Here is a 26,903-nt window from a genome sequence, read left to right as displayed (position 1 = left end):
AGCACCAGAACAACTACAACTTTAATGTAGTTGCTCTGGTGACTACAGTATGTCCCTGCAGATATTTTCATGTAAACACTGCTTTTCAGAGAAAGGGCAGTGTTTGTATTACTGCCTAGGGACACCATAGTCACTCAGAGGTCACTAGAGGTGCTTCCTGGGTCAGCGTCTCCACGCTATGCATTGAGGCCTCTGAATTGAGGTTGATAACACAGATTTCCCTTGGCATTATTGGGAAAGCATTGTATATGGAGCTTTGCTGTTCCATGTGCACTAACAGATGAAAGGGTTGTAGGAGTTCTCCTTGCACTGATTTCAATATAGGGGATGGCGCTGGATGACTGGTAGAACTCTTTTCCTAGGAAACCTCAGGAACTTTTAATTGCTTTTTATTTGTTTATGGGACAGGGAGGATTATGAAACCAAACTGTTTCTTTAGCTTTCCTTTACTCGGTGGAGCACTTATATAAGATTAATGCTATGTGGAAGAGCACCTATAAAATGAGGCGCGGGGTGGGGGGGGTGAGGGTTACTGATATTAACCCCATATTGCTGATGCGGACTGCTTTTGAGGTTTATTGAATAACCCTTAGGGACCCGATGGATCCTGTGTTTCCTTAGCTATAAACATCTATTAGAGCTGCCAGAACTCTCCAGTGAGCACTTCGTCTGCTAAATTAGTAAATACAGTCAGTGGATCCGCAGGCAGTATTAGGATATATAATAATACACACTGTGTTCAATACATGGATAGAGTGCATTGAAGCATGCTGTGTGTGTATATATCTTCCTGAAGGGGGCGCTGTGGGCTCCGTGCTCCCCGCCTCCCTCGCCCCCTCTCTCTCTCTCTCCGCCCCTCGGTTCTCCCCCTTTCGGGCTTTCCCGCTCTCCTTCATCTCTGTCTGGCTGCCAGCCTATCTCTCCTTCTCAGGCCTCTTGTCAGCCCGCGGTGTTTCCAGGGACGGCTACCCAGCCACGCTGAGGGCTTCCCGGTGAGGGGACCAGGAAAGACACGCGGGAAGCCCGGCCTGCACCGGGCGCGGGAGGACGATCAACGGCAGCAGGATGGCGGTCAGCCTGGATAAAGAGGCCTATTACCGGCGGATCAAACGCTTCTACAGCAACTGGAAGGTGATGGCTTCTCTTTCAATATTAGTTTAATGGTAACACGCGGGATCTGATCGTCAGCTTTCCAGGAGGTTTGGGATGAAACTGTTGATCACTGTTTGTGTGTGTGTCGCTCTACGTATTGTCACATTGCTGGAAACAGGCCTGGCCATGCTATACCATGCCTGATACACAGCATTCTAGATTGTTCAATAAACACAGAGAATGAAATCCTCTACACTTACTGTACCTAATGTGATATCATGCCTACACATTCCCATTGATGGAGGTGTTTGTCTGCTACACAATGGATGAGGCTGTTTGTGTGTTTTTCATGATTGTGACCACAGTATGCTTTGTATGGAAGAACATGTACATGACCTACATTAAATGATTACTGATAAACGTGTGTGTGTGTGTATGTATGTATATATATATATATATATATAATTTTTTAATTTTTTTTAAGTATGTCTGCTTATATATAATGTGTGTATGTGGTTTTTAATATATGTATAGTGAGAATTGCCATTTCCGTATTAATGCACTTTACTGCCCTGATTTTGCCAGTGATGAGTTGCCATGCTAATACCGACGCTGCAGCAAAGAGCTTTGTGCTCTATATGTTGGCAGCGGGTGAGTGTAGCAAACCTACTGAGGCTGCTATCTTAAGCAGTCTGTTAAACTGATTTGTAACTTTTTTTTTTTTTTCTGCCAAGCATTATGTCTGATTAATAGATCACATGAGTAATTCTAGCATGTATGTTCTTCCACAGAAAGGTGAAGATGAGTTTTCAAATGTGGATGCCATTGTGGTATCAGTGGGAGTGGACGAGGAGATTGTATATGCCAAGTCTACTGCCTTACAGGTGAGATGGATAAAACGGTGGTTATGTGCTTAAAAACATGTGGCTACTCAAAGGTAACAGCGCATCATTGCTACTTATTCTGTTTTTGAAGTTTTGGGCTTGTTGGTATTTGAGACTTAGTGGTACTTGGTGCAAATGGGGGAAACAAAAAAGATTATAATACAAAAACAATGTTGTAGGATTGAAGGGACACTATAGACACCCAGACCACTTCAGCTCTTTGTAGTGGTCTGGGTGAAGTGTTCCAGGTCCCTTTTAATAAACTGCAATAATTACCTTTTTGAGTGTTAACTCCACCTCTAGTGGCTGTCTATCTTGCAACCACTAGAGTGGCTTCTGGGTCATTGGGTGACTTTTGGTCACCTGACAATGGACTTCCTCACACTATACACGAGTACATTTTAGCGTCATGTAAAACCCATTATAGATGGCTTCCTATGGGGGAAATGCAATTGCATCAGGCTGAGGAGGAGCAGAGGCAGAGCCCGAACTGGTAAGTGACAGAAGGGGTTTTTATATAGTGAGAAATGCTATTCATGTATTAATGCACTTTACTGCCCTGATTCTGCCAATGATGAGTTGCCATGCTAATACCGACGCAGCAGCAAAGAGCTTAGTACTCTATGTTGGCAGCGGGTGAGTGTTGCAAACCTACTGAGGCTGCCATCTTGGGCAGTCTGTTAAACGCAAGGGAGGGGGGCACTATAGGGAGTTATAGTGCCTGCAAAACCACTTTGTTTTCCTGGCACTATAGTTTCCTATTTAAAAGAAAAAAAAAAAAAAAATATATAAATATATATATATATATATATATATATATTAGATGGGCATAACTTTTGTTGTATATATTGTGATAACAATTTTTTTTTTTACCAGTTCTGCCATTTTGGTTAAAAAAATATTTTTTTTTATAAATATGCCAGGTATATCCATTGTTAAGTAATTCTTCTTAAAAATATTTTTCCCTCTAGATGGACAGTACTTATACTGGAAAAACTCAAATTGAATTCCGATGTTTACTAGAACATAAAAATTGTTAGTGTAGAAACAATATATGTGACTGTTAAAGGGACACTGTAGGCACCCAGACCACTTCTGCCCATTGGAGTAGCCTGGGTGTCTTGCCCCTCTCACCTTAGCCCTGTTAGTAAAAACACTGCAGTGTTTTGATTACAGGGCTAATCTCACCTCTAGTCGCTGTCTCTGACAGCCGCTAGATGATGCTTCCGGATTCTAACAGCACCAAAAGTGTGTTAAATGACGTTCAACGTCCCCACACTCTGCATGAGGACGTCGAGCGTCGCCGGAATCCCCATAGGAAAGCATTGAATAGTGCTTTCCTATGGGGAGGTCTAATGCGTGCGCAGCCATTGCCGTGCATGTGCATTAGGTCTCCCCCAGCAGCCGGTGGCGGTTGAGGAGCGTGGGCGGAGAAAAAACAAGCGTCGAGGGACATAGGCGCTGGACCCAGGTAAGTGAAAGAAGGGGAAACTACAGTGCCAGGAAAACAAGTTTGTTTCACTTTAAGTTTATACATCCTAAGGAAAAAGGGATAAGGAGTAAAATCAAGTTTTAAAGGAATACTGTAGTGTTATATATCTCAATGACGTGGTCTAAGTACAGTGTCCTTGTCCCATTAACCCAGCAATGTTAAACATTGCGGTTTTTGAGAAGCTGCATTTTTTTTTTTACATCGTAGGGTTAACATCTCTTCTAGAGGCGCTTCTGTGGTACAGTCCAAGTAAACCTTGGTTATGTGATGGGGATGCCCCATTGGAAAGCATTGATACAATGCTTTTATGTGGTAAGTTTAAATGTACACGCACCATTTGGATTGGACTCCTATTTATCAAACTGACAAATCGGGTCTATAAGTCAGAGCTCATATCGCCATCTATGAGCCCTGCGCGTGTGGGGGGGCTGCAATTGTGTGTGTGTGTGTGTGTGGGGGGGGGGGGCGCTGCGATTGCGCGTGTGGAGGGGGGGGGCGCTGCGATTGCGCGTGTGGAGGGGGAGGCCCTGCGATTGCGCGTGTGGAGGGGGGAGGCCCTGCGATTGCGCGTGTGGAGGGGGGGAGGCCCTGCGATTGCGCGTGTGGAGGGGGGGGAGGCCCTGCGATTGCGCGTGTGGAGGGGGGGGAGGCCCTGCGATTGCGCGTGTGGAGGGGGGGGAGGCCCTGCGATTGCGCGTGTGGAGGGGGGGGGGAGGCCCTGCGATTGCGCGTGTGGAGGGGGGAGGCCCTGCGATTGCGCGTGTGGAGGGGGGGGGGAGGCCCTGCGATTGCGCGTGTGGAGGGGGGGGGGAGGCCCTGCGATTGCGCGTGTGGAGGGGCCCTGCGATTGCGCGTGTGGAGGGGGAGGGGGGCCACGAAGTTGAGTCGTAGATTTCTAAAATAAAGGTATTTAAAACTATCGCAATCTTTAACAATCTCTGCACTGCTAATGTAATGCTTACAATAAATCGTACAGTCCATTCACTCCTCTGCCTGACAAATAGAATATCTATCACCCATTGAAACTTGCAGTACTATAGTATAGATGAGGATAAGCAAGAATTTATGGATTAGATTTTATTCTGCAAAATACAAAAAAAATTGTCTACTCCATTTTAAGGAGTGAATAAAGTTAACATTATGGGCTCTGTTTACACAAGGTGATGTGTGACTTGAGTAATGACTTGCAAAATTGTATTTAATTTAAATTCTTTAATTGAACCCAAATAAAGGAACACTCCAAGAAGTATAACCAGTACAGCTCACTATAGTGATTATGGTGCCCATTTGTAAGTAGTCAAACCACTTTGACTTCTTATTAGGGGGTCTGTCTGGCACTGCTCCCCACCTCCCATACTAATCCTGGCGAAAAGTTCCAAAGCAATCCAGGGCTTGGCTCATCTGAAAAGAGCAATATGTTTCTTTTTATGGTTCCTCCTTATGATTCCTTTCATGTATTTGCTCAATTGAATTTCTGTAAGTTGGGCTCTATTAAAGTGAGCTGGAAACAATGACAGTAAACATATACATCCATAGATCTTGAATGCTTTTTTTCTTCTTCTTATCAGATCAGAATAGGTAATGGCCAACTTTTGCTCTCCAAATGATTTCTGTGCGCTTCAATGTGCATCCTCTCTTGTAATAATCAATTTTACTTCCCTTTGTGCTGGTGCACCTGCTACTCCACTGGTGAGGTAGTCATTATAGGTAATCTCTGCATTGGAGGACTATTGCGCATGTACATTCGCATCTCCTTACATGACAGCCACTCCTCCGTGACCGTTACACGTGTCCCTAGGTAGTATTGTAAACACTGCCTTTTCTCAGAAAAGGGAATGTTTGCATTGTTGAGGCTGCATAGACAGTCTATTTGCTTTAGAACCATTACATTACAAAGATACTCTGGGAACCCAGACCACTGAGATGACGTGGTCTGTGTGTCATGTCCCTGAAGTCTTAAAGGGACACTATAGTCACCAGAACAACTACAGCTTATTGAATTTGTTCTGGTGAATAGAATCATTACCTTCAGGCTTTTTGCTGTAAACACTGTCTCTTCAGAGAAAATGCAGTGTTTACATTAAAGACTAGTAATAACTTCACTGGCCACTCCTTAGATAGCTGTTAGCGATCCTTCCTGGGTCATGGCTGCCTAAAAGGCATCCAAACATTCAGTATCTCCTCCCTCTGCATGCAGACACTGAACTTTCCTCAGAGATTCATTGATTCAATTCATCTCTATGAGGAGATGCGGATTGGCCAGGGCTGTGTTTGAATCATGCTGGCTCTGCCCCTGATCTGCCTCCTTGTCAGTCTCAGCCAATCCTACGGGGAAGCATTGTGATTGGATCAGGCTACCACTTCTGATGATATCAGCAGACTGCTTGTTTTTCTGAGTCTAACAGTTACAGCTTCTGGCTTGAATACAGTAAGATTTTTACTATATTTATGGAGGAATGAGGGGCCCAGGGGGGCTAGTTGGTGGTTTTAACACTATTGGGTAAGGAATACATGTTTGTGTTCCTGACTCTCTAGTGATCCTTTAAACCTCCAGCTGCAAACATTGTTTGTCATGAACCACAATGTTTACAGTGTAGAAATTAAGTGCCTCTAGTGCCTGTCACTCAGACAGCCATTAGAGGCATTGTCACAGAAATATAGAGATCATCTGATTAGTGCAGCGTTTTTTACGTGCATGTGTTATGGGACAGCATTGGATTGACTGAAATCCTCAATCTCATTTGTATTCCTAAGGCTATAGTGTTCCTTTAAGCTGTAGTGGTTATGATGCTTAGTGTGTACCTTTAAAACATGATACTCTACTATCCAGGTTTCCTGGAAGATTACTTTGAAAAACATTTGGGATGTTAAGATCAACCTCACAAGAATATACGTATTTTTTAATGTACTTGAAATTCAGTGATTTTATATATGCTTTGGTAATGTAACATTGCAATGATTGATTTATAGAAAGCCTTATGTGCCCAGAAGGCACATGACTAGATGTATGGGATTGCATGTAGAAAGTTAAAACATTACTTGAGAATCAGCAAGTGTACATTAAGTTACTTTGTGCTCTCTTTCTTCAACAGACATGGCTTTTTGGGTACGAGCTTACTGACACTATCATGGTGTTCTGTGAAGAGAAAATCATATTCATGGCTAGCAAGAAGAAAGTAGAATTCCTTAAGCAGATTGCAAACACCAAGGGAAATGAAAATGCGAATGGCACTCCTGCAATTACACTGCTTGTCCGTGAGAAGGTGAGGAAAACGTCCTGGTATTACTTGTAAAGGGAGACTCTATAGTAATATATCTTACTGTAGAGTCTCCCTTTACAAATAGTATATATTTTTTTACTTTTATTTAAACTGCACCATGCTACAGATGTCTACATCGTATTCACTTTTTATTTTAAATCCCCAAGCAAAATGATGCTAATAAAGGCAGCCTTGAGAAAATGATTGAGGCTATTCGAGGTAGCAAGAAAGGGAAACGTATGGGAGTTTTCAGCAAGGACAAATTTCCAGGGGACTTCATGAAAAGCTGGTACGACTGCATTAATAAAGAGGGATTTGAGAAGGTGAGCTGATGTTCAATACTCCATTATAGTATCACCGGAGATAGATGTATCATTAATGTGCATGATAAATTATTATGGCATATTTTGTGACCTCTTTTGGGTTTTTACTAAGTCCAGGAATGTTTGTACTGTAAAAAGTGTCAAAGGCTATTCCACAAACATCAGTCCATAAAAACATGCTTATGTCTTATTTTTATTCTCTATCTAGCTTTTAAATGCTATTACAATCTACCACCCACATCATGTTGGGAACTAAAACAATTTTAAACCTATTTAGTTTAGAAAAACGTCGCCTGAGAGGGGATATGATTACATTATACAAATATATTCGGGGCCAATACAAACCATTGTGTGGAAATCTATTCACAAACCAGACTTTACATAGGACACGAAGTCATGCGTTTAGATTAGAAGAGAAGATTTTGTCTAAGGCAAAGGAAAGGTTTTTTACTGTAAGAACAATCAGCATGTGGAATTCTCTGCCTGCAGAAGTATTTTTATCAGAGTCCATACAGATGTTCAAACAGCTACTAGATGCATACTTGCAAAAACAGAATATTCAAGGATATAATCTTTCAATGTAGGGTAATAACTGCTTGATCCAAGGATAAATCTGACTGCCATTCTGGGGTCAAGAAGGATTTTTTTTTCCTAGCTTGTTGCAAAATTGTGCTTCAAACTGGGTTTTTTTGTCTTCTTTTGGATCAACAGCAAAAAAACAAATGTGAGGAAGGCTGAACTTGATGGACGCAACTCTCTTTTTCAGCTATGTAACTATGTAACTATATGTAATTGAAAATCAAGGCTTCAAAAGACCAAATTCCATGTATATTACTTAATGTAAAACAATTCATCCACTCTCAACTGACTTGAACTTGTTCTTCCTATTCATTTATGATCAATCTAGTAGCATAAATCAGGTGTCTACAGAAAGTTTGAGTTTTCAAACCTATACTCATGCATGCACAGAGAATTGCATCCTTTGTGCATCATAAGAGATGTATTTTTCCAGTTGCATTTATAATGCAATTTTGTTATGTTTGGAATCTCAATTAAAATTATATATATATATATATATATATATATATATATTTATTTTATCCAAATGAGTGGCAAGATGACAAAAACAAGTAAATCATAATATTAAAACATTACAATACTGTGAAAGGCATAGAGTCCTCTACACTTTGTAGAGAGATAATTGTAATCTAGGGCGGATACTCTGACAGTGGGTCATTCAAAGTGATATATAGATAAAAGGGAGAGAAAAAAAAATCTCTCCCACAATCACCACAGAGACGAGCGGTAACGTTGTTAGGTTTCAAAAGAAACATTAAGCCCAAATTAAAGCTTGATAACCCTTACACTGATGGATAGGTAGATATGTCATGATATCCCTGGCTTCCTGTGGTTAAATCTTCTCTTCTCTATCAATGGAAAGTGTGCTGCTGATGCATTCTGGGATCTCAATGAAAGCAGAAACAAGCACATGCTGCAAGCCAGATATTGAATGTGGTTCGGCCACACTAAATTATTAATAGAGGGGTGCTTAGCAAATGTCTGTTCCCAGGCACCCACTTCCGACCGCTACATGGAGTTCGTCTCCCCTCATGTTGCCTGTTGAAACACTATACTACTGATCTTTTTTTATTTTTTTATTTAATTATTTAACAATTTATGGCTAGAGAAGCATTTGCATAATGTAAACACTAAAAAGAAAAACGCCAACCCTCTAGGTACAAAAAGTGTATTGAATTGGTTTATGAGAAAAAAAGTGTATTGCATTGGTTTATTTTTTTTTATACAGAACTAGAGTATACTTACGGAAAACATACTTTCTTCTGTTTAATTTTTTTATTAATAGATCTGTCACTGTATCGATATGCGGTTGAAGCAGTATTCTGAATACTTTGTTTTTCTCTGGAACTGTGTCATTATATTCAGGCAGCTTTTCATATAAAATTCACCAAATAAGAACTCAACTGCAGCAGAGCAATGTGGCAACATACACTATGCAAACTGCTATAATTTCTAGTGCTTAATTTAGTTTTTGTTTGGAATTGGTAACTTTTTTTTTCTTTCTTTATACTCTCAATCTATAAACTGGGTATTGATGCAAGTGGCAGTTTGGGCTGTGGTTTTACTCATCTTCCCAGAAATGACCAAAATGTAAATTATCTCCTCCCAGGTTGATATCAGTGCAGCTGTAGCATATACTATTGCTGTTAAGGAGGATGGAGAGCTGAACCTGATGAAGAAAGCAGCAACCATCACCTCTGATGTTTTTAACAAGTTCTTCAAGGAGCGTGTAATGGAGATTGTGGATGCAGATGAGGTAACACCTTTTGTTTACATCTGTGAGTATATCGACATGCTCACTAGTATGTCAATATACCTACCTTTTATTTTCCCTGTCTAGAAAATGCTATTTTCACAATGGAGCTTGTGACATGTTCTATGGAGTAGATGGAAGGACCCCTGACTATATACACTGCACAGAGTTCATACAAAAACAACTGTGTAATAACACACACAAATAGCTTAATCTGATTGGCTGACTGTTGAAATTGGGTCATTTGCGCAAATATACACTCTGTTTCCAAACCAAAACTGACTGCATTGCACTTTTAAAGTTAAATGTGTGAGTATATAGTATATGTGTAATATTCCAGTTGTGGTAGTAGTCATAGTCGTCCCAGTTGCACTCCTATGTTGGGAGAGTGGTTTCAGTACATTCCATGGGACATCTGAAATCTCTATGTAGGAGACTGCAGTTGTAAGAACAGCTAAAATACTGCACAGAACTCTGAGAGGACCCAAGAATCAGGAATACACAAAATATTTTCTATAATGGCTATTCATTCTGTTTCTTGTTTTTTTTTTTCCTCCCTATTTCTACTATAGAAAGTACGACACAGTAAGCTGGCAGAGTCTGTCGAGAAAGCCATAGAAGATAAGAAATACTTGGGTGGGACAGACCCATCTACTATTGAAATGTGCTACCCACCTATAATCCAGAGCGGTGGCGCATATAACCTCAAGTTTAGTGTCGTTAGGTAAGTATCTGCATAGCGGCATCTATATAGAATAAGCATTCAAGTGTTTCCTTATTCGATGCTAGTTAAATTATTTAAGCATTTTTTTTTTTTTTAAATATGCAGCCACAAACCTAACTTCACATTTTCCTAATGTTTCTGTCTCTAGTGACAAAAATCATATGCACTTTGGGGCAATCACATGTGCCATGGGGATACGCTACAAGTCATACTGCTCCAATCTGGTTCGCACTCTCATTGTAGATCCCACACAAGAAATGCAAGATAATTACAACTTCCTCCTTCAGTTGGAGGAAGACTTGTTCAAAGAGCTCAAGCATGGTATGTACAGTTGGAAAATGTTACACTTTAAACCATAATGATCTGATTTTAATGCAAATTCCTTTACAGTGGTATTACTAGTATGTCTTTTAGTCTCATTGGGGCACTGTTAAAGGGACAATCCGGACATCCTAAAACTTAATGTAAATGAAACTTATTTTGCCAGGAGGCCTCCAAGTGCACTCTCACCTTAATGGGTTAAACCATTCTCAAATCGTTTAACCCCAAAGGTTGCCTCCAGTGCCGATCTCAAGGTCCCCCAGGCAGCATTCCGCTTTTGAATCAGTTACAGGAGTGCCGCTGATTGGCTAAAGTAATATTACTGAGTTTTTGGTATGACTTGAGGCTATATGTTGTGAATTTTTAATAGCTGTCTGAGACAAAAGAGAAAATGAGTTCCTTGTCAAGTAGGCTATTGTGTGACATAGCCACTGTTTATATACCATTTTTACACCTGCTTTTCCATCCAGCAATGTGCTGGTTATCAGTGTAAAAATGAGGGAGCAAAGTACCATTGATATAACTATTTAAAGTGAGCTTATAGTTTGTTACTTCACCCTTTAATTAATTTGTATTTGTTTAACAATCTGTTCGGTGTATTCAGTTGGAAATAAACTACGGTGTATAAAGAGTAATTTTGGGCTCAATGGGTCTTTTGAGGGTTGTTACTCAAAAAGTATCGGATGGCAAGTAGGAGACTTCTAACAAACATATTTAAGAAATGTACAAATAGCAGTCAAACTATTTCCTAGATACATTGTACAGCAGTTGTAATTACTGAATATTAATTTCTCAGAATAGACTTTCCATGTGGGATGCTGCATGCATCCTTTCGGCTTCTCGAAGTATATGAAGTATTGTAGAGCTTCTCTGTGATACATCTTCGTTTTAAAACCAAGTGGAAATTTTATTTGGTGCTTTTATAAAGCACTAAGTACATTATCATACCCAAAAAAGTCAGATTGCATATTTTTGACCTTATATTGCATAGTTTTTTTTTTTTTTTTAAATCTAGTATTTACATAAAATTATTAGCAACCTTTTTTCATGCAATAAGAATATAATGGATTGAAGTGCATCTTTTTCCTCCATTGCATCCCAGTTCATTCACAAACAATATTTGTTCTTTTAAGATTTTATTTTGTTTTATTTTTAAGTACTAGCAGACTTACAAACTCCCCAAAAGTTGTTATTCAACAGTTAATCTGTCATAAATTACCAACCTACATTTATAAACCTTATGCTGTCTAAAATGTTACAGGTATATACTAATATAATATCTATCTTTCTTCACTAATACCAGGCGCTAAGATTTCTGACATCTACCATTTGATCATGGATCAGGTCAAGACGCAAAAGCCAGATCTGATGAACAAGATCACCAAGAACTTGGGGTAAGTGTGATTCCACACATAATTGCTGGATTGATCCTGTGTGTAATTCTTAAACATCTATGATATTGGCCATTAGAATGCACGGAAATTGGACACAGTATAACTTGAATAGATCACATCACATATGCCTGTTAAAAAATATTCCTTCTCTTCATACCTTCTCTTATTTTTGTTTTAGCTTTGTAATGGGCATTGAATTCCGGGAAGGATCACTCGTCATCAACAGCAAAAACCAATATAAACTCAAGAAAGGTAAACTGATGCTTTCAGCACATTTACAAAAAATAATTCACAAATGCAATATAAAAGTTGCATGCAAATTATTAAATGTTATGTTATGTTTCCGTTAATCAAGGTATTCATAGTGTTTTTTTTTTTTTTTCTCTCTCTTTTCAGGAATGGTATTTAGTGTTCATTTGGGTCTCTCTGACCTCCCAAATAAGGAAGGGAAGAAGTCAGAGGAGAAGACATACGCCCTGTTTGTGGGAGACACCGTTCTGGTGAATGAGGTAGAAGTTCAACCCCATGCATTGCCATGGATCTTGATAGTGATGCTTTACCTCTTGAGTTAGGAACCATGACAACTGCTTCCAATAACACAGTTAACGTAGCACTTACTAGTAGCTTAAAAAAAACTGCTGCCCTTGTGTAATTTACTTTTGTTTTTAAACGTGTTACCTTAACTCTTAGACTAACCATAGTTTCAGTTTGAACTGCCTGCACACACTACATGATAATTTATTCACGGACATATTTTGCCTGAAGATATTACCCTTACAAAAAACTGTGCATTTTTCTCATATGCCATTACTTTCTTTATTTTGAAATGCTTGCATTGGCTTGTTCTTGCTGTTGTGGCACAACAAGCATATTTGTACCTCTCTGAAGCACAACAAAAATAAAGAATTTTAAAAACCTGCTACTGTACCACAAAAACAGGCTTAATTAAACTCTTCTTCATGGGGATATTGCTTTCTTTGAGTGTACGGATTATTTCTCCACTCCCAGGAGGGACCAGCAACTGTGCTGACCAATGTGAAGAAGAAGGTGAAAAATGTCGGAATTTTTCTCAAGGTAAGCTTGACTGGTATATTATGTATATATATTTCTTGGGAAAATTACAAAATTATGCAATTTAAACCTTCTCCCTAATCTACTACCTTAATTTATACTCTGGGATACTACAATCTGAGCACAGAGCAGAAACAAAAACATTGTTTTTCTTGCTAGCGAAAACCTATTCTGATTCACTTTAAAACTTGATAAAACGGGTTGCCCGAATTACTCAGATGGTTAATTATGTTGTAAACTAGGGTGTCCAAACAAAATAATAAATATATTGCGTAATAAAATTAAGTGATATCTTTCTTCTTCATGAACTGTTTGTCAACAGAATGAAGATGAGGAGGAGGAAGAAGAAGAGGAGAAGGATGCGGCAGAGAACCTCTTGGGTCGAGGTGCTCGTGCTGCTGCTGTTCTGACTACTGATAGGACAAGGGTATGTTTTTATTTAGTTTTAATTGTGCTATGAAACTGGTGCCTTACTTTTTTTTACTCATAAGTACATGGGACAGAGACTCCCTTTTTGTTGACAATTTCCCCATGTCTGACATTTTGCCCCTTCTGCTATTTCTACTGTCTTTTTCTGTATTCTGCAGAATGAGATGACCGCAGAAGAGAAGCGTCGCACTCACCAGAAGGAGCTTGCCAATCAGCTAAATGAGGAAGCAAAGCGGAGACTAACTGAACAGAAGGGAGAGAAGGAAACATTAAAGTAAGACACTGCTTTATATAGATATGTATATTTTAAAGTAACTTGTGTGGCTGTATTATTCAGGAGATGCTACCTCTTTATTTCACAAGTTGCATTTGTTATGTTTTAATTGCACAGGGCAAGGAAATCCAATATCTCATACAAAAATTCCTCTCAAATGCCAAAAGAGCCAGACATTCGTGAGATGAAGATTTATATTGACAAGAAATATGAGACAGTTATCATGCCTGTGTTTGGTATTGCAACACCATTTCATATTGCCACAATCAAAGTAAGTGTGTGCCCTCCTTTCCACATCCTTGCTTATAATTCTGTAAAGTACATCATATGCAATATATATATATATATATATATATATATATATATATATATATATATATATATACACACAATCTCTATCCCTCTCTATATAATTATATTTCACTCATTTTTCTTTACTTTTGTTTTCTAGAATATTAGTATGTCAGTAGAAGGTGACTATACCTACCTCAGAATCAACTTCTACTGCCCTGGTAGTGCCCTTGGACGGAATGAAGGCAATATCTTCCCCAACCCTGATGCCACGTTTGTTAAAGAAATGTAAGTTTACTCTTAAAAATTAAATGTACATTTTTTTTTTTCTGGAAAATGTATCCTTTTCTATCTTCATCTCCTTGTTTTGCTTATTTAGAACATACAGAGCCTCGAATATGAAATCTGCAGGAGATCCCAGTGTGCCGTCTCTCAACTTGCAAAATGCTTTTCGTATCATCAAAGAAGTACAGAAGAGATACAAGACTCGGGAAGCTGAGGAGAAAGAAAAAGAGGTGCAAAATCTCAGACGTAACTGCTTCAATTTGATGTGATTTCTGTCTGTTTGAAACATTTATAACTGCAAATTCTTCTCTTTCTGTTCTACAGGGTATAGTCAAGCAAGACTCTCTCACAATTAACCTCAACCGTAGCAACCCGAAGTTGAAGGACCTATACATCAGACCCAACATTGCTCAAAAGAGAATGCAAGGCTCACTAGAGGCTCATGTCAATGGTGAGGAGGACAAATCTGCTATTTCTTTAAGCTCTGTATGTTCCTGGAATTTCAATAGCATTAATTTCAAGTATTTTCGTCAAAGGTTTTCGCTTCACATCAGTGAGGGGAGACAAAGTGGATATTTTATACAACAACATCAAGCATGCCGTATTCCAGCCCTGTGATGGGGAGATGATAATTGTACTTCATTTTCACCTCAAGGTAATGGGGAAAATTAATATGGGTGGCAAATGGAATAGTATTCTGTGGGTCACATGTGCTAATTTCTCTCTTGATGATCACACTAGCTTTTGTTTCCATGATTCATAGAATGCCATCATGTTTGGAAAAAAGAGGCACACAGATGTTCAGTTCTATACAGAAGTTGGAGAGATTACCACTGACCTGGGAAAACACCAGCATATGCATGACCGCGATGATCTATATGCTGAGCAGGTGAGGGCGCATATAAACCATGTAGTCACATGATTTAAAGGAACACTCCAGACACCTAAAGCACTTGAGCTTGCCGAAAGTCATCATTGCGTGCACTCCTAGCACAGAGGTTTCTAAATGAGAAGCCTCTGGTGATTTCCGGTAAACTAACTGAAAGAGGGGAGGGCTTGCAAAGATTATAGACAGTAGGGTTTTGTTTTTTCTCTCCATATACTGCCAATAAAAACATGCAGGAAAAGTGTTTTCTTTGGGGATATATATAATAAACAGTGAGAAACTCAACGGAGTGTTCCTTTAAGAATATTAAAGGATATCCCAAATATTTTTTCCCGTTCTTCTAAAAGATGAGCACCATGAAATGATTTCATTTTAAAAATGTATATTATGGCTCAGAATTGGTCCTGCTTCTCAACTTTCTTGTGAACATTTTTTTGAGAATGATACCTCGGAATTTTACTGGTCGTTCAAAGGCCTTTGTAAGCCATTTAATAATTTGACAAAATTGGTAAATTCATAATCGTGATTCCCTCGCAACTTATAATTTGTGACCCATAATGTCTTTACGTTTGTATTTTTCCTAACTTTTTTTTTTCGTATCAGCTTGAGAGAGAGATGCGACACAAGTTGAAAACTGCCTTTAAAAACTTTATTGAGAAGGTTGAATCACTTACAAAAGAAGACCTGGAGTTTGAAGTCCCCTTCAGAGACTTGGGGTAAGGAGTTCTTAGTGCACCTTGGATTCAGGTTCTATAATGGAAATTTGTAACTAAGACACTGCATCCATCTCTTTCTTAGTTGTTTGTAGTGAAAGGTTAACAAACTACTCATGTTGCATAACTTCAAGATGGCATACTGCAAGGAAAAAAACAGGTTGAAGGTTACCATGGTGAAACTAAAAATATCAACTGGTGCAAGGATTTTTGTCTCCATTGCAGAGCCGTTTTGACATGATCACCGGAGCAGATGCTAGAACCATGTACTATTAAATTAGCTCAATTAGCCATGAGCTATATAATACTGGTTAGATAAAACTCTTAGCCGTCCATTTTCACTGTAGCCGCCACTTGTAAGCCTGCTTTTTGCTCTATTTTACAAACTTTCATCATGTAGTGGATGGGGTAGCAAGGTCTGAAAGATGAGTTAGGTGCTTGATTCATTTCAGACTCCTCTGGCCAAACATCATGGGGTTAAACCTGCGCTTCCTACAAGTTCAGCATTTGACGGGTTATCTACCAGTTACTTTGTGTGCAGCATTCGTAGGATTAAACACAACCACCTGCAATATATTTAGGTATATTGGTGAGCCTGTTCAAAAAAATAAATAAACAAATTGCACTTCCACTGTCTCTCTTCATAAATCGCACTTGTGCCACTAAAACCACACACTTTTTTATTCTAACTTTTATTTAATTAGTATTTTGTATGAAATGCCATAAAATGTCCAAAAGAAGTGTAGGAAAAAAATCAATTTGAAAAATTCGATTTGAAATTGGTCAAGCCCTGACTTGGTGAGTGCGGTATCCATTATGTCTCTGCCAAGCCCTGACGTAATGACTTAATCTGGCTAGAGCATCTAGTAACGCTTTTTAGTCTTCTGCATACCACTTGTAACATCTGAAATCTTGTACCTATATTTTAGTTTCAACGGAGCTCCGTACAGAAGCACATGTCTTTTGCAGCCTACCAGTAGTGCTCTGGTGAACACCACAGAGTGGGTAAGTGCTTCCACCAATTAGTTCTCAACACAGCATGTTTGAACACTACAAAACGTCAATAACTTGTTTTGTTTTTACTTGCACCATTTCTTTTTTTTTTTTTCTTTAAGTGCACTACTCATTACTTTCATTATTCTCAAAGGGACCCCCTTAAAGTTGCATGGCGCAACTAGTTTTAAACTCTCGCCACTATTAAACGACTGTTGCTAATCTTCAAAACTTATCAACCTCTTTTCCGTTTCAAAGAAGTTAACTGCTAACTCCATATACATCCTATAGAAAAAATACATGTTGACTAAGTGTGTCACATGTTAATCCTTAACAAACTGCAATGAAACAAAGGAATTTTGACAAGTCACATAGCAAAAATGAACATCAAAAGTGTTATATAATATAAATATGTCCATATATGTAACACCATACAATTCAAAGTGGGTCCCCCCCGCCCTTCCCCCATGACATGCATATATGTGTGTGTGTGTGCGCGCACAAAGACACCCTATTTGATTTGTATGGTTTTACATATCAGTACATAATAATCATCTGTTCCTTAGCAGGTCTTAAAATTAGGTAAATAGATGAGCAACACATGACATATTACACCATATCATGATTTATTTAAAGGAATACTATAGGGTCAGGAACACAAACGTATTCCTGACCCTATAATACTGATTAGATAAAACACTTAGCCGTCCCTTTTCACTGTAGCTGCCACTATGCCTGCTATAGTGTAAAAACCACCATATATCCCCCCCCTTGCTAAATATAGCAATTTTACTTGTATTCAAGTCTGCTGCTGCATCTGCCCCTGATCTGCCTGCTTGGCTGACATTAGAAGTGATTTCGCATAGGATTGGCTGAGCTTGTCAAGGAGGCAGATATGGGGCAGAGCCAGCACAAGTCAAACACAGCCCTGGCCAATCAGCATCTCCTCATAGAAATGCATTGAATCAATGCATCTCTAGGAGGAAAGTTTAGTGTCTCCATGCACAAGGTGGAGACACTGAATGGCAATGCTGCCCCAGGAAGCACCTCTAGCAGCCATCTGAGGAGTGGCCAGGGGAGGTATCACTAGGCTGTAATGTAAACACTGCATTTGTCTCTGAAAACAATGTTTACTGCAAAAAAGCCCGAAGAAAATGATTATACTCACCAGATCAAATGCAATAAGCTGTAGTTGTTCTGGTGACTATAGTGTCCCTTTAACAAAAAAGGCAAACTGTAGAAGTCATGTGTGGGAAAAACTAAGCACACTTAGTGCTTCCATAAGAATTAAGAGGTTAAGTAGCAGACAGGTGCTACTATGTAAATGCCTTTGAAGGATTGATCATCAGCAAGTGTGGCCACCTCTATAAAAAGCTGAAGTTTATCAGTCTGTTCATCTGTAGCATCTGTTCATCTTGTTGAAATTGGGTCATGCAGTAGAACAGTGATTCCAAGCAAACAAGCAGAACGGACGTAAAATAAATGAATCAATGTGTTGCAAGGGCCCAGTCAAAGCACAGACCTAAACCTGATCAAAATGCTGTCGCAGAACTTCTAAAAAGCTGTGAATAAATGCAAACCTTAAGCAACACTGTAAAGAAGAGTCGGCCAAAATTCCTCCACCACAATGCAAGAGATTGATAAAGTCGTACTTCTAGTTATTGCTGCTAAAGGTTGTTTTACAAGCTATTGAATCATATGGTGTACTTGGTGTTTCACACATGGCTTCTCTATGTTTGCTTTAGTTTTGGTAAATCAGTGTAATATGTCATGTGTTGTTGCTCATCTGGGGTTGTATATACCAAAGACCTGGTAATGAACAGATTATGTCCCGATATGTAAAATCATAGAATTAAAAGCAGGTATAATTTCTTTTTCCCATGAATGTATCCAGCGTAGTACAAAACCATAGTGTAATGCATTTTAAACTGCTGCTCCATCTTGGAGAAAGTGGATAATCTAAGCACCAGAAGTAGTACAGCTTGAAGGGATTCTATAGAGCAGTGATGGCTATCCTTGACACCATAAATTGTTTATGGACTACATTTACCATGATGCTCAGCTAGCTTTTAGAGTCTAAAAGCTAGCTGAGCATCATGGGAAATGTAGTCCATAAAAATTTATGGTGTCAGGGATAGCGATCACTGCTATAGTGTAATAAATACAAATCTGTATTCCTTACACAATAGTTCCCTCTGAAGTACACATGCTAAGGGTGACTTTTTTATTTTATTTTTAATGTATATATGTGTATGTATGTGTTTGCTAAGGATGGGGGAGGGGGGTTTCAGTGTTTGATATTTCCTATTGAGATAAGTTAATTTGCTTTATAACCGGTTGAATGTGTTATTTTCCTTTTTAAACTGTAACTGCACTACTTTTCTAGCCCCCATTTGTGGTAACCCTGGATGAAGTAGAACTTATACACTTCGAAAGAGTTCAGTTTCACTTGAAGAATTTTGACATGGTTATCGTCTACAAGGAGTACAGCAAGAAGGTCACAATGATCAATGCCATTCCTGTGGCTTCACTGGATCCCATCAAGGAGTGGCTTAAGTGAGTCTCCATGTTTATAATTGTGCCTGGTGCTGATATGTATATAGTAATAATAATGCGGCAAGTTAAGTCATAGTATGTTAAAGGAGCATTTCAAGCACAATAAGCCTACAGCTCTCTGTAGTGGTTATGATGCCCACAGTGCCTTTGCATACCACACGATTTGTAAGGAGCTTCTCTTCTTACCGGGGTCTGTGATTTGCGACTCCTCTCCTCCATTATCCTCTTTCAAGAGCTGGAAGATACTAATCGGGAGCTTCGGTTAGATACGCAGGCTTAACTTGTTGACTGAGAGCGATCCCCGAGAACTTCCAGTTCTAATGGCAGTGGATGTGAGTGTGGTGCCTGGCAAACTCCAGGGTTGACTCCTTACAATGGGAAAAGGCACTCCCTATAACTAGTTGTAGAGGTTATGGTGCTAGGAATGTTCCTTTTAAAAGCACTAATTACTCAGGACACTTAAAATAATTTTATTGCTATTTTACGGTCTTATTTCTTATGACTTAAAGACACAAAGCAAATATGGTGTGGTAATGAGTTAAAACTTTTCTTTTATTTATTTTTGACTGACAGGATATTATATAAATCAGTGTACAAAAAAGTTCAATATAGCAAAAACCAGTAACATGAACAGTAGGACATATTTTAAGAATCGACCAAGAATACAACTATAGTTGTATTCTTTGTCTATTTGTATAATTAGGGTTAAGCCCTTATTATCTCTGTAACCTACCCCTGGCAACAGAGTAAGTTTCATTACATCTGTGGCCAAAAGGTGTGTGTGATTTTTTTTTTTTTTTGATTTTTTTTTGGTCATATTTTAAGAATCAACATTGGAGCACACAGTGTGTCTGTAATTAACGCAGTCTCCGAAAAATTTGGTGCAGGGAGTTTGTGCCTCGCAGTAATGCTATGGGATGGACTTTTCCCTCCTGTGTGTGTAGTTAAAAAAAAAAAAAGTCTTATCTGAGGTAGGGGCTCACCCAACAGTCTCCGAAAGTCCTTTGGTTCCAGACTGGGTAAAAAGTTTGGATTATGGCTCACAGGGTAAAGGCGGATCTGAAGAACGTAAGTCGTCCCAGCCTTAGGTGCTTTTGTGTGCCATCCCGGAAGTGTGACTTTGATATATGTATGTGAGGCTGCCAGCTTTGTAAAGGGTTGTCCCACCTGTACAGACTCAACCTTCTTCCATAATCTGAATTCTCTAACCTTTGCTAAACTCTACCTATTGCTGTCTCATCCCTTAGTATTTACCAGTCAGGCAGCTTTTTATAGTGCAAAGTAAAAAATTAACGTGAAAAGTAGCTCAATCAGTAATTTGTCAAGATTTGTCAAGCATGGTGTAACTGCACTCGAAGCATATTTCATCCATGACTTCTGGGTCATCAGGAGTGCAAACCTCTTCTGAAAATGTCTGTTTTAAATACCCCATCCCTGTGTACTGATAGATGGAAGCTCTGATCATGTGATCAGTCTCAGACTTTTAATATGTTTACTTTCTATATAAATTCTTGAAGTTTGACAATTGGTTAAGGGAAAAACTGCCGCACGAGATCAGAAAGATAATGCAACTCTCATAAACCATTAACCTCTTTCAAGATTGCATTTTCATTCGTATTAATGCAAGTAAAAATGTGTATGTGGTCCTCCAATCGTGTTCCAATCACTAGACAGTGGTTTTTAAATCAATAAATATTTTAGATGATTAAAAGTTTCATTTTTAACTCCTTACCCTACCATAATGAGGCCATAATTACCCTTTTAATGAGGCCTAGAACCCATTGGGTCTAGTGGAAGAATGAATTATCTAAGAATTTGTGAGGTCATTATCCTTTCTAGTAAATTACATCTTCTTTTTAGTAAATAGATGATCTAGCATGTTTTTCACTTTTTCTTTTTTTTTTTTTTTTCCCTTAAAGACACCACTCACACATACATTATGTATGTGGAGATGGTCTTGTTGAAAAGCTGAATAATTCCGAAAAAGTGAAGCTGTGTCTGTAAATGTTGCTCGATAGCAATGTCATAATTTAACCCCAACAAACTCTTTTTAACAGTTCCTGTGATCTTAAGTACACAGAGGGAGTGCAGTCATTGAACTGGACCAAAATTATGAAAACCATTGTTGATGATCCTGAGGGCTTCTTTGAGCAGGGTGGCTGGTCTTTCCTTGAGCCAGAGGGAGAGGTAAGATACTAGACATCAAGTCTCAATCTAAAATAGCATTGGCAACCTATTAATTTTCTGCATATATTAAAGCACAATAGCAATACGTACTATATATTATGCAGTTTGTGTATTATAAAACGAATGTAATTTGTATTTACAGTGTAGTTTGCTTTGTTTTCCAGCTGTACAAAATTGAATTTCCCAAAACAAATTAACAGGGGATTAGCCCCTCAAGGAATGTAAAATCAAGGGATTTGCCTTAGTCTGGTCGTGAAGGACTTTATGTGGATATAAAACCCCAAAATAGTGATTATTTGGGTTATTTACAAAGAGACAATGTGACTAAATTAGAAATCATGTGCTACTGGAGTTGGGTCTTTAGGACAACCATGTAGCCTATACCAAGAAGTCAATCCAGTTTAGCTGAGATGTCATCCAGTACACTCGTTACACCCAGACAAAACACATGTTATGGGGGAGGACAGAGGGCAAGACGCTAAATCCAAATTGAAGAAAAAGCCTGTTGAGCAAAGTTGGAATGTTTTTCCAGACCTGCCACTTTTAAATTGTATGTCAGGACAAGTATATTGTTGTGACGGAGAAGATTGGGCTACTACTTTAGTCTCTTTGACAAGTAGATTTTTTTTTTTTTTTTTTTTTTTTTTTATTCCACACCCCTATAATAGTTTGTGTTTTTTAAAGGTGCTTTTAAAACAATTGGGTTGAATGGTCCTAACAATGTATGAATGCTATCGTGGCTATATTTTTTTTTTTTTTCTTGCATAATTGGTTTTCATGTTTTGTGTGTTGCTCAGGGCAGTGATGCGGAGCATGATGGGTCGGAGTCAGAAGTGGAAGATGAGACCTTTAACCCCTCAGAAGATGAGTATGAGGAAGAGGAAGAAGACAGTGATGAGGATTACTCTGATGAAACAGAAGATACTGGTATGTATTGAGTAGGATTAAGTGTAGCAGGGTTATTCACGAAGGTGAGATTTCAAAGTGAATTTCAAACTTAAGGTCAGAATAACCAAACCGGAAAAATACTAAGTCATGCCTTCAGTTTAGCTACTCTGGCCTTAAATTTTAAATTATTTTTGAATTTACTTTGAATTCTCAATTTAGTAAAAAAACGTGTAAGATGGAATCAGAGATGCTTAATGCCTCTGAATGAGATAAGGAAACGGGCATGTGGGAGTATTTTTTTGCTAAATTTTTTTTTTTTTTTAGCTTTTAGTGAAGACTCCCTTGGCAGTGATGAGGAAAGCGGGAAGGATTGGGATGAACTTGAAGAATTGGCCAGAAAAGGTAAACTTAATAATTTAATGAAAAGCAAATCCAAATGAAACACCTGAAAGATAATTTGTTCTGAAAAATTACCTAGCAATTCCTGCTCTTAAAGGAGTGTCCACCATTTACAGAAAAATCCTATTAAGCACCATAAGTATTGTCTACAGTTTTTATTTTTTTTCTCATGCAAATTCTTGCTTATCCACTTTGCTCAGTGTTTCCAGGCCTCATGATGTGCCATATGGAAGCTGTGCTAAGATCAGAATCCACTAGGAAATGGCAGCATTAACCATGCTGCGTGTGTGGAAGGTCATTCTGTCATTTACATACGTAATTCTTTGATTTTTTTATTTTTGTCTCGATTTGCAACACCAACACTGGTGTTGCACTTAGAACATTAAGCAACTTTTTTTTATTTTTTCCCTTTCAAAGTCCTATTCATGCTTTATTAAAGGGACACTATAGGCACCCAGACCACTTAATCTCATTGATGTGGCCTGGGTGTAATGTCCCTGTCGACTTTACCATGCAATGTTATTTATTGCAACTGGTGACGTCAGAGGAGGCGGAATGCCAACCTAGTACCGAGGGAGATCCGTGCTGGAATTGGGTAAGTACAGTCAATTGTGGTCAGGGGGTCAGAGTGAGCCCCCTAGAACTATAGTATGCCTTTTAATAAAATAGTGTCACAAATACCATCTTATTATAGGTAATAAAATTTAGATCTGTATTGTAGGTTTCAATAGTAATACATTGCTGTTTTGAACAGGCTTTAAATAGTATTTGTGGTTTTAATAAATATATATAATTATAATTTTAATTTTATTCAAACATTGTGCATATAACACTTTAAGTGAAATATCCAGTAAAAGTCACAAAATAAGATGATTTAGACTTAAAAGTGGATTACCAAACAAATTTTTATATTTTCAAAGCATATAGTTACACAACTTTAAAGCTAAAATTTAAAGGCAGCCAAAGATGAGAACTTCCCACATCCACCCAAGTAATGAATTCAGAATGTAAGCTAAACAAAAGCATAAAACATTGAACAAATAGACCAAAATACAACTTCGGAAGGTAGGAACAAATCTATAGACCAGGACACAAGAGATCTTCACAAAACCAAAGACATGGGAACCCAAACGAGAGAGGGAAAATTTATTAAGAAGTTAATTGCAGACTGATTAACGCTAACAGACACATACAACAATGTCTACAGAGCAACAGACATTCATATCTGTTCTAATGATTCTTTACCATTTCATACCATGCTGAACAAGTAAAATGGGACACTGCTTCCCAACTGCTTGATAAAGACCCTGAGGGTTTGAAACGTTGCTGTGTAGCTTCTAGTTCTAATACAATTGCCTATATTTTGGAATTTGTTGGAGTGCCTGGATTATTTTCTACAATTAACTGCTTCCCAACTGTGTCACAATGGATTTTGGACCTAGCTATACCACCCGTAACGGTTATGTCAGTTTTTTGATTGTTAAACCATTTAATAACCAGAGCAGTATTTGACCGATAAAACGGCAAAGATTCTATTGATTGGCTGGGGGATGCATTTTGGCAAACATTAAGTGCCAATATGCATAGACTTAAAATCAGAAGTTTTGATAAATGTAGAACAGTACTGTTCTAAACAAGATAACTTTTAAATTACAAAACTGAACACAAGTAGTGGATTTATGTCTTTTATACAGGAGTTATTTTATAACTGGCCAAGAGGAAAATAACACTAAACACTACAAATTATTATTTATTTTTTTTTTATTTTTTTTAATGCTGGTCTCATGGGAAATGTAGTCTGCAAAATTTGTGGTGCCAATTTTAACCATTGAATACTTAATGCAGATTTCTAGATTTGTATTAAAGGAAGTTGTCATACTTTTTGAAGCTAACTAATATTGCTCTTCCACTCCCTCTTACCTGTTCCCTAACAGCTGATAAAGAAAGTTGTTACAATGAAGAGGAAGAGCAAAGAAACACCAAGAAGAGGAAGAGCCATAGCCGCACACCCGTACCTACAAAAAGGAGAAAGAAGTGATGAATGCAAAACAATGTCATCTGCCAGCACCATTATTGCAACCTTACTACAGATTTTTTTTTATTATTATTTTGGAAGATGGAGTCCCGAGTCTTTGTTCCAATTTTCTCTATTCCTGTCCCAATTCAAGCCTCTATCATCTCTTCCCATATCCGCATTTCTTGCCTTCCTTCATTTGGCCTATGAGTTTGCACCATGCTATTAGGCAATGAAGGTTGAATGGACCAATTTTTTTCTTTTCTCCTTCTGTGTCTCCAGGGCTGATCACAAAGCTGGCACATGAAATGTCATGCCTGTTCAACGTTTAAAAATATTCCACGGTTTTATTTTTATCTGGAGAGTGACATTTCTGCTTCAGGGACACTGCAATGGAGTGACAGTGTAGTATTTAAGAACATCTCTCATTAATCACCTGCGCTGGTTGATTTGCTTGCCTCCTGTGCATTTGACCAATCTTTTTCTCATTTTATAGTGCAACCCTCTGTTTCTTGCGTTACTTATTTAGAATTCCAATTAATAGATATTTTGCTTTTTTTCTTCCCCTTTGCAAAATATATTTTGTTTTAAGTATACAGTCTGACATAGTTTACCTCTCTGCTGCTCTGAACTATTGTTTCTGGCTTTTTGGGGGATTTTCTTTACAGGAAGGATTTAAATGTTTTGAGTATATATATATTATAATTTTTGCCTCTCTTCTTGTGTTTTTCTCTCTTAGCAGTGAGATGTAAACAGTGTTTTTCAGACTTTGAAGAAATGTAAACAAACAATAAAACCCTTTTTTTGTACTTTTTTTTTTTCTTTTTTTTCCCCTTTAAACTTGTTCGCCATAGTTTTGGAATTGTACCGTGAATTCAGATACATTTTAAAAAAAACACTTGGGTTGAAAAGCAGGCACGTGTTAACGCCACCTCAGTTTTTCAGTCCTGAGCTAAGACTATAAATAAAACTAAATTCCTCAGGGATAAAACACACACTGTTTACTTTCTTGTTTTACTGCTTTAGAATTGTATTTAATGTTTAACTATGAAATGCAATCTCCATCTTATTCAACATTATGAGAATATGAACAAAGAATCAAATATGAGGAGGCCTATTGTACAGCTCTATGGATAAATAAAACATCTTTACAGTATAACTTCTTTAGAAAGCTACTGTTGCATAGTACTATGACTTATGAATAAATATAACACAAAGATTAGACGAGAATTGTTAAAGGGACACTATTGGCACCAAACAATTTTAGCCCAAATAAATAGTTTTGGTGTATAGATCGTGCTCCTGCATTCTCACTGCTCAATTTTCTGCCATATAGAAGTCATATTACTTTGTTTATGCAGCCCTAGGAAGGTACACCTTCCTAAATGTGACTTGCACATCCTTCCTAAACACTTTCTGTAGTCATCTAATGTTTAGACTTCTTTTATTGCACATTCTGTTCAGTTTAGAATTCCTTATCTTGTGTTCTGTTACAGGAAGCTCATGTAGAGACTGGAAAGCTAGTATGTAATGTTCAATTTACAGAGCAGAAGATAAAAAAAAAACAAACACTTTTAAAGTAAGTTACATCTAATTGAAAGTGAAGCCATTTTTTTCCATGCAGGTTGTTTGTCACAGCCAGGGGAGGTGTGGCTGTGCCAGAAACAAGTGATTTAACTCCTAAATGGGAGAGAATTGAGCAGTGAGACTGTAGGGGCATGATCTATACATCAAAGCTACTTCATTAAGCTAAAGTTGTCTTTTATTTAATAAAAATAAAAAAATTTATGCTTCGTGTTAACAAAATTATGCCTAAATAGCGTAGCTGAATAAATACTCTCCTTCCATCTTTACTTTGATCTTAACTTTTCAAGCCTGTTAACTCGCTGACTAGTGAATAAACCTGGAGATTCTTGTTTTTACTAAAATATGTTTCTTCTCAATAGTTGTATTATTAATGTGATAGTGGAAAAACCTGTACCTGGAGATGGCATTGCATAGGTCAGGGGTAGGCAACCTTTAAGCAGTACTGTGCCGATATAGGATTGAGATGTCCGATCCTAATTTTTTTTAAATTGAGGTATGTATGCTGCCG

At 38.1% G+C, this 26,903-nt stretch overlaps 1 protein-coding gene and 2 non-coding genes across 3 annotated transcripts; all 3 read left to right on the top strand.

The window, feature by feature from the left end:
* Positions 1-801: 801 nt before the first annotated feature.
* Positions 802-25,803, top strand: SUPT16H (SPT16 homolog, facilitates chromatin remodeling subunit). The gene is made up of 26 exons (XM_063454839.1): positions 802-1,131; positions 1,884-1,976; positions 6,561-6,731; positions 6,896-7,051; positions 9,240-9,386; positions 9,956-10,107; positions 10,256-10,428; positions 11,732-11,822; positions 12,001-12,074; positions 12,219-12,331; positions 12,831-12,896; positions 13,216-13,320; positions 13,481-13,596; positions 13,714-13,867; positions 14,048-14,175; positions 14,267-14,402; positions 14,497-14,623; positions 14,709-14,827; positions 14,936-15,061; positions 15,662-15,774; positions 16,701-16,776; positions 19,151-19,320; positions 21,378-21,507; positions 22,305-22,434; positions 22,720-22,797; positions 24,729-25,803. Exons 1-26 carry the CDS (start codon positions 1,066-1,068, stop codon positions 24,830-24,832), a joined length of 3,114 nt encoding a protein of 1,037 aa, XP_063310909.1. The 5' UTR covers positions 802-1,065; the 3' UTR covers positions 24,833-25,803.
* Positions 1,672-1,783, top strand: LOC134613187 (small nucleolar RNA U6-53/MBII-28). Its single transcript, XR_010091210.1, has one exon. It is a non-coding gene; the product is annotated as a small nucleolar RNA U6-53/MBII-28 (small nucleolar RNA).
* LOC134613186 (small nucleolar RNA U6-53/MBII-28) lies at positions 2,543-2,652 on the top strand. Its single transcript, XR_010091209.1, has one exon. It is a non-coding gene; the product is annotated as a small nucleolar RNA U6-53/MBII-28 (small nucleolar RNA).
* Positions 25,804-26,903: the final 1,100 nt, after the last annotated feature.

This window comes from Pelobates fuscus, chromosome 5 (genome assembly GCF_036172605.1).
Source record: "Pelobates fuscus isolate aPelFus1 chromosome 5, aPelFus1.pri, whole genome shotgun sequence".
In the NCBI taxonomy this organism is placed as follows: domain Eukaryota; kingdom Metazoa; phylum Chordata; class Amphibia; order Anura; family Pelobatidae; genus Pelobates; species Pelobates fuscus.
The sequence above is the reverse complement of the archived record's forward strand: the minus strand, read 5'-3'. Positions and strand labels throughout refer to the sequence as shown.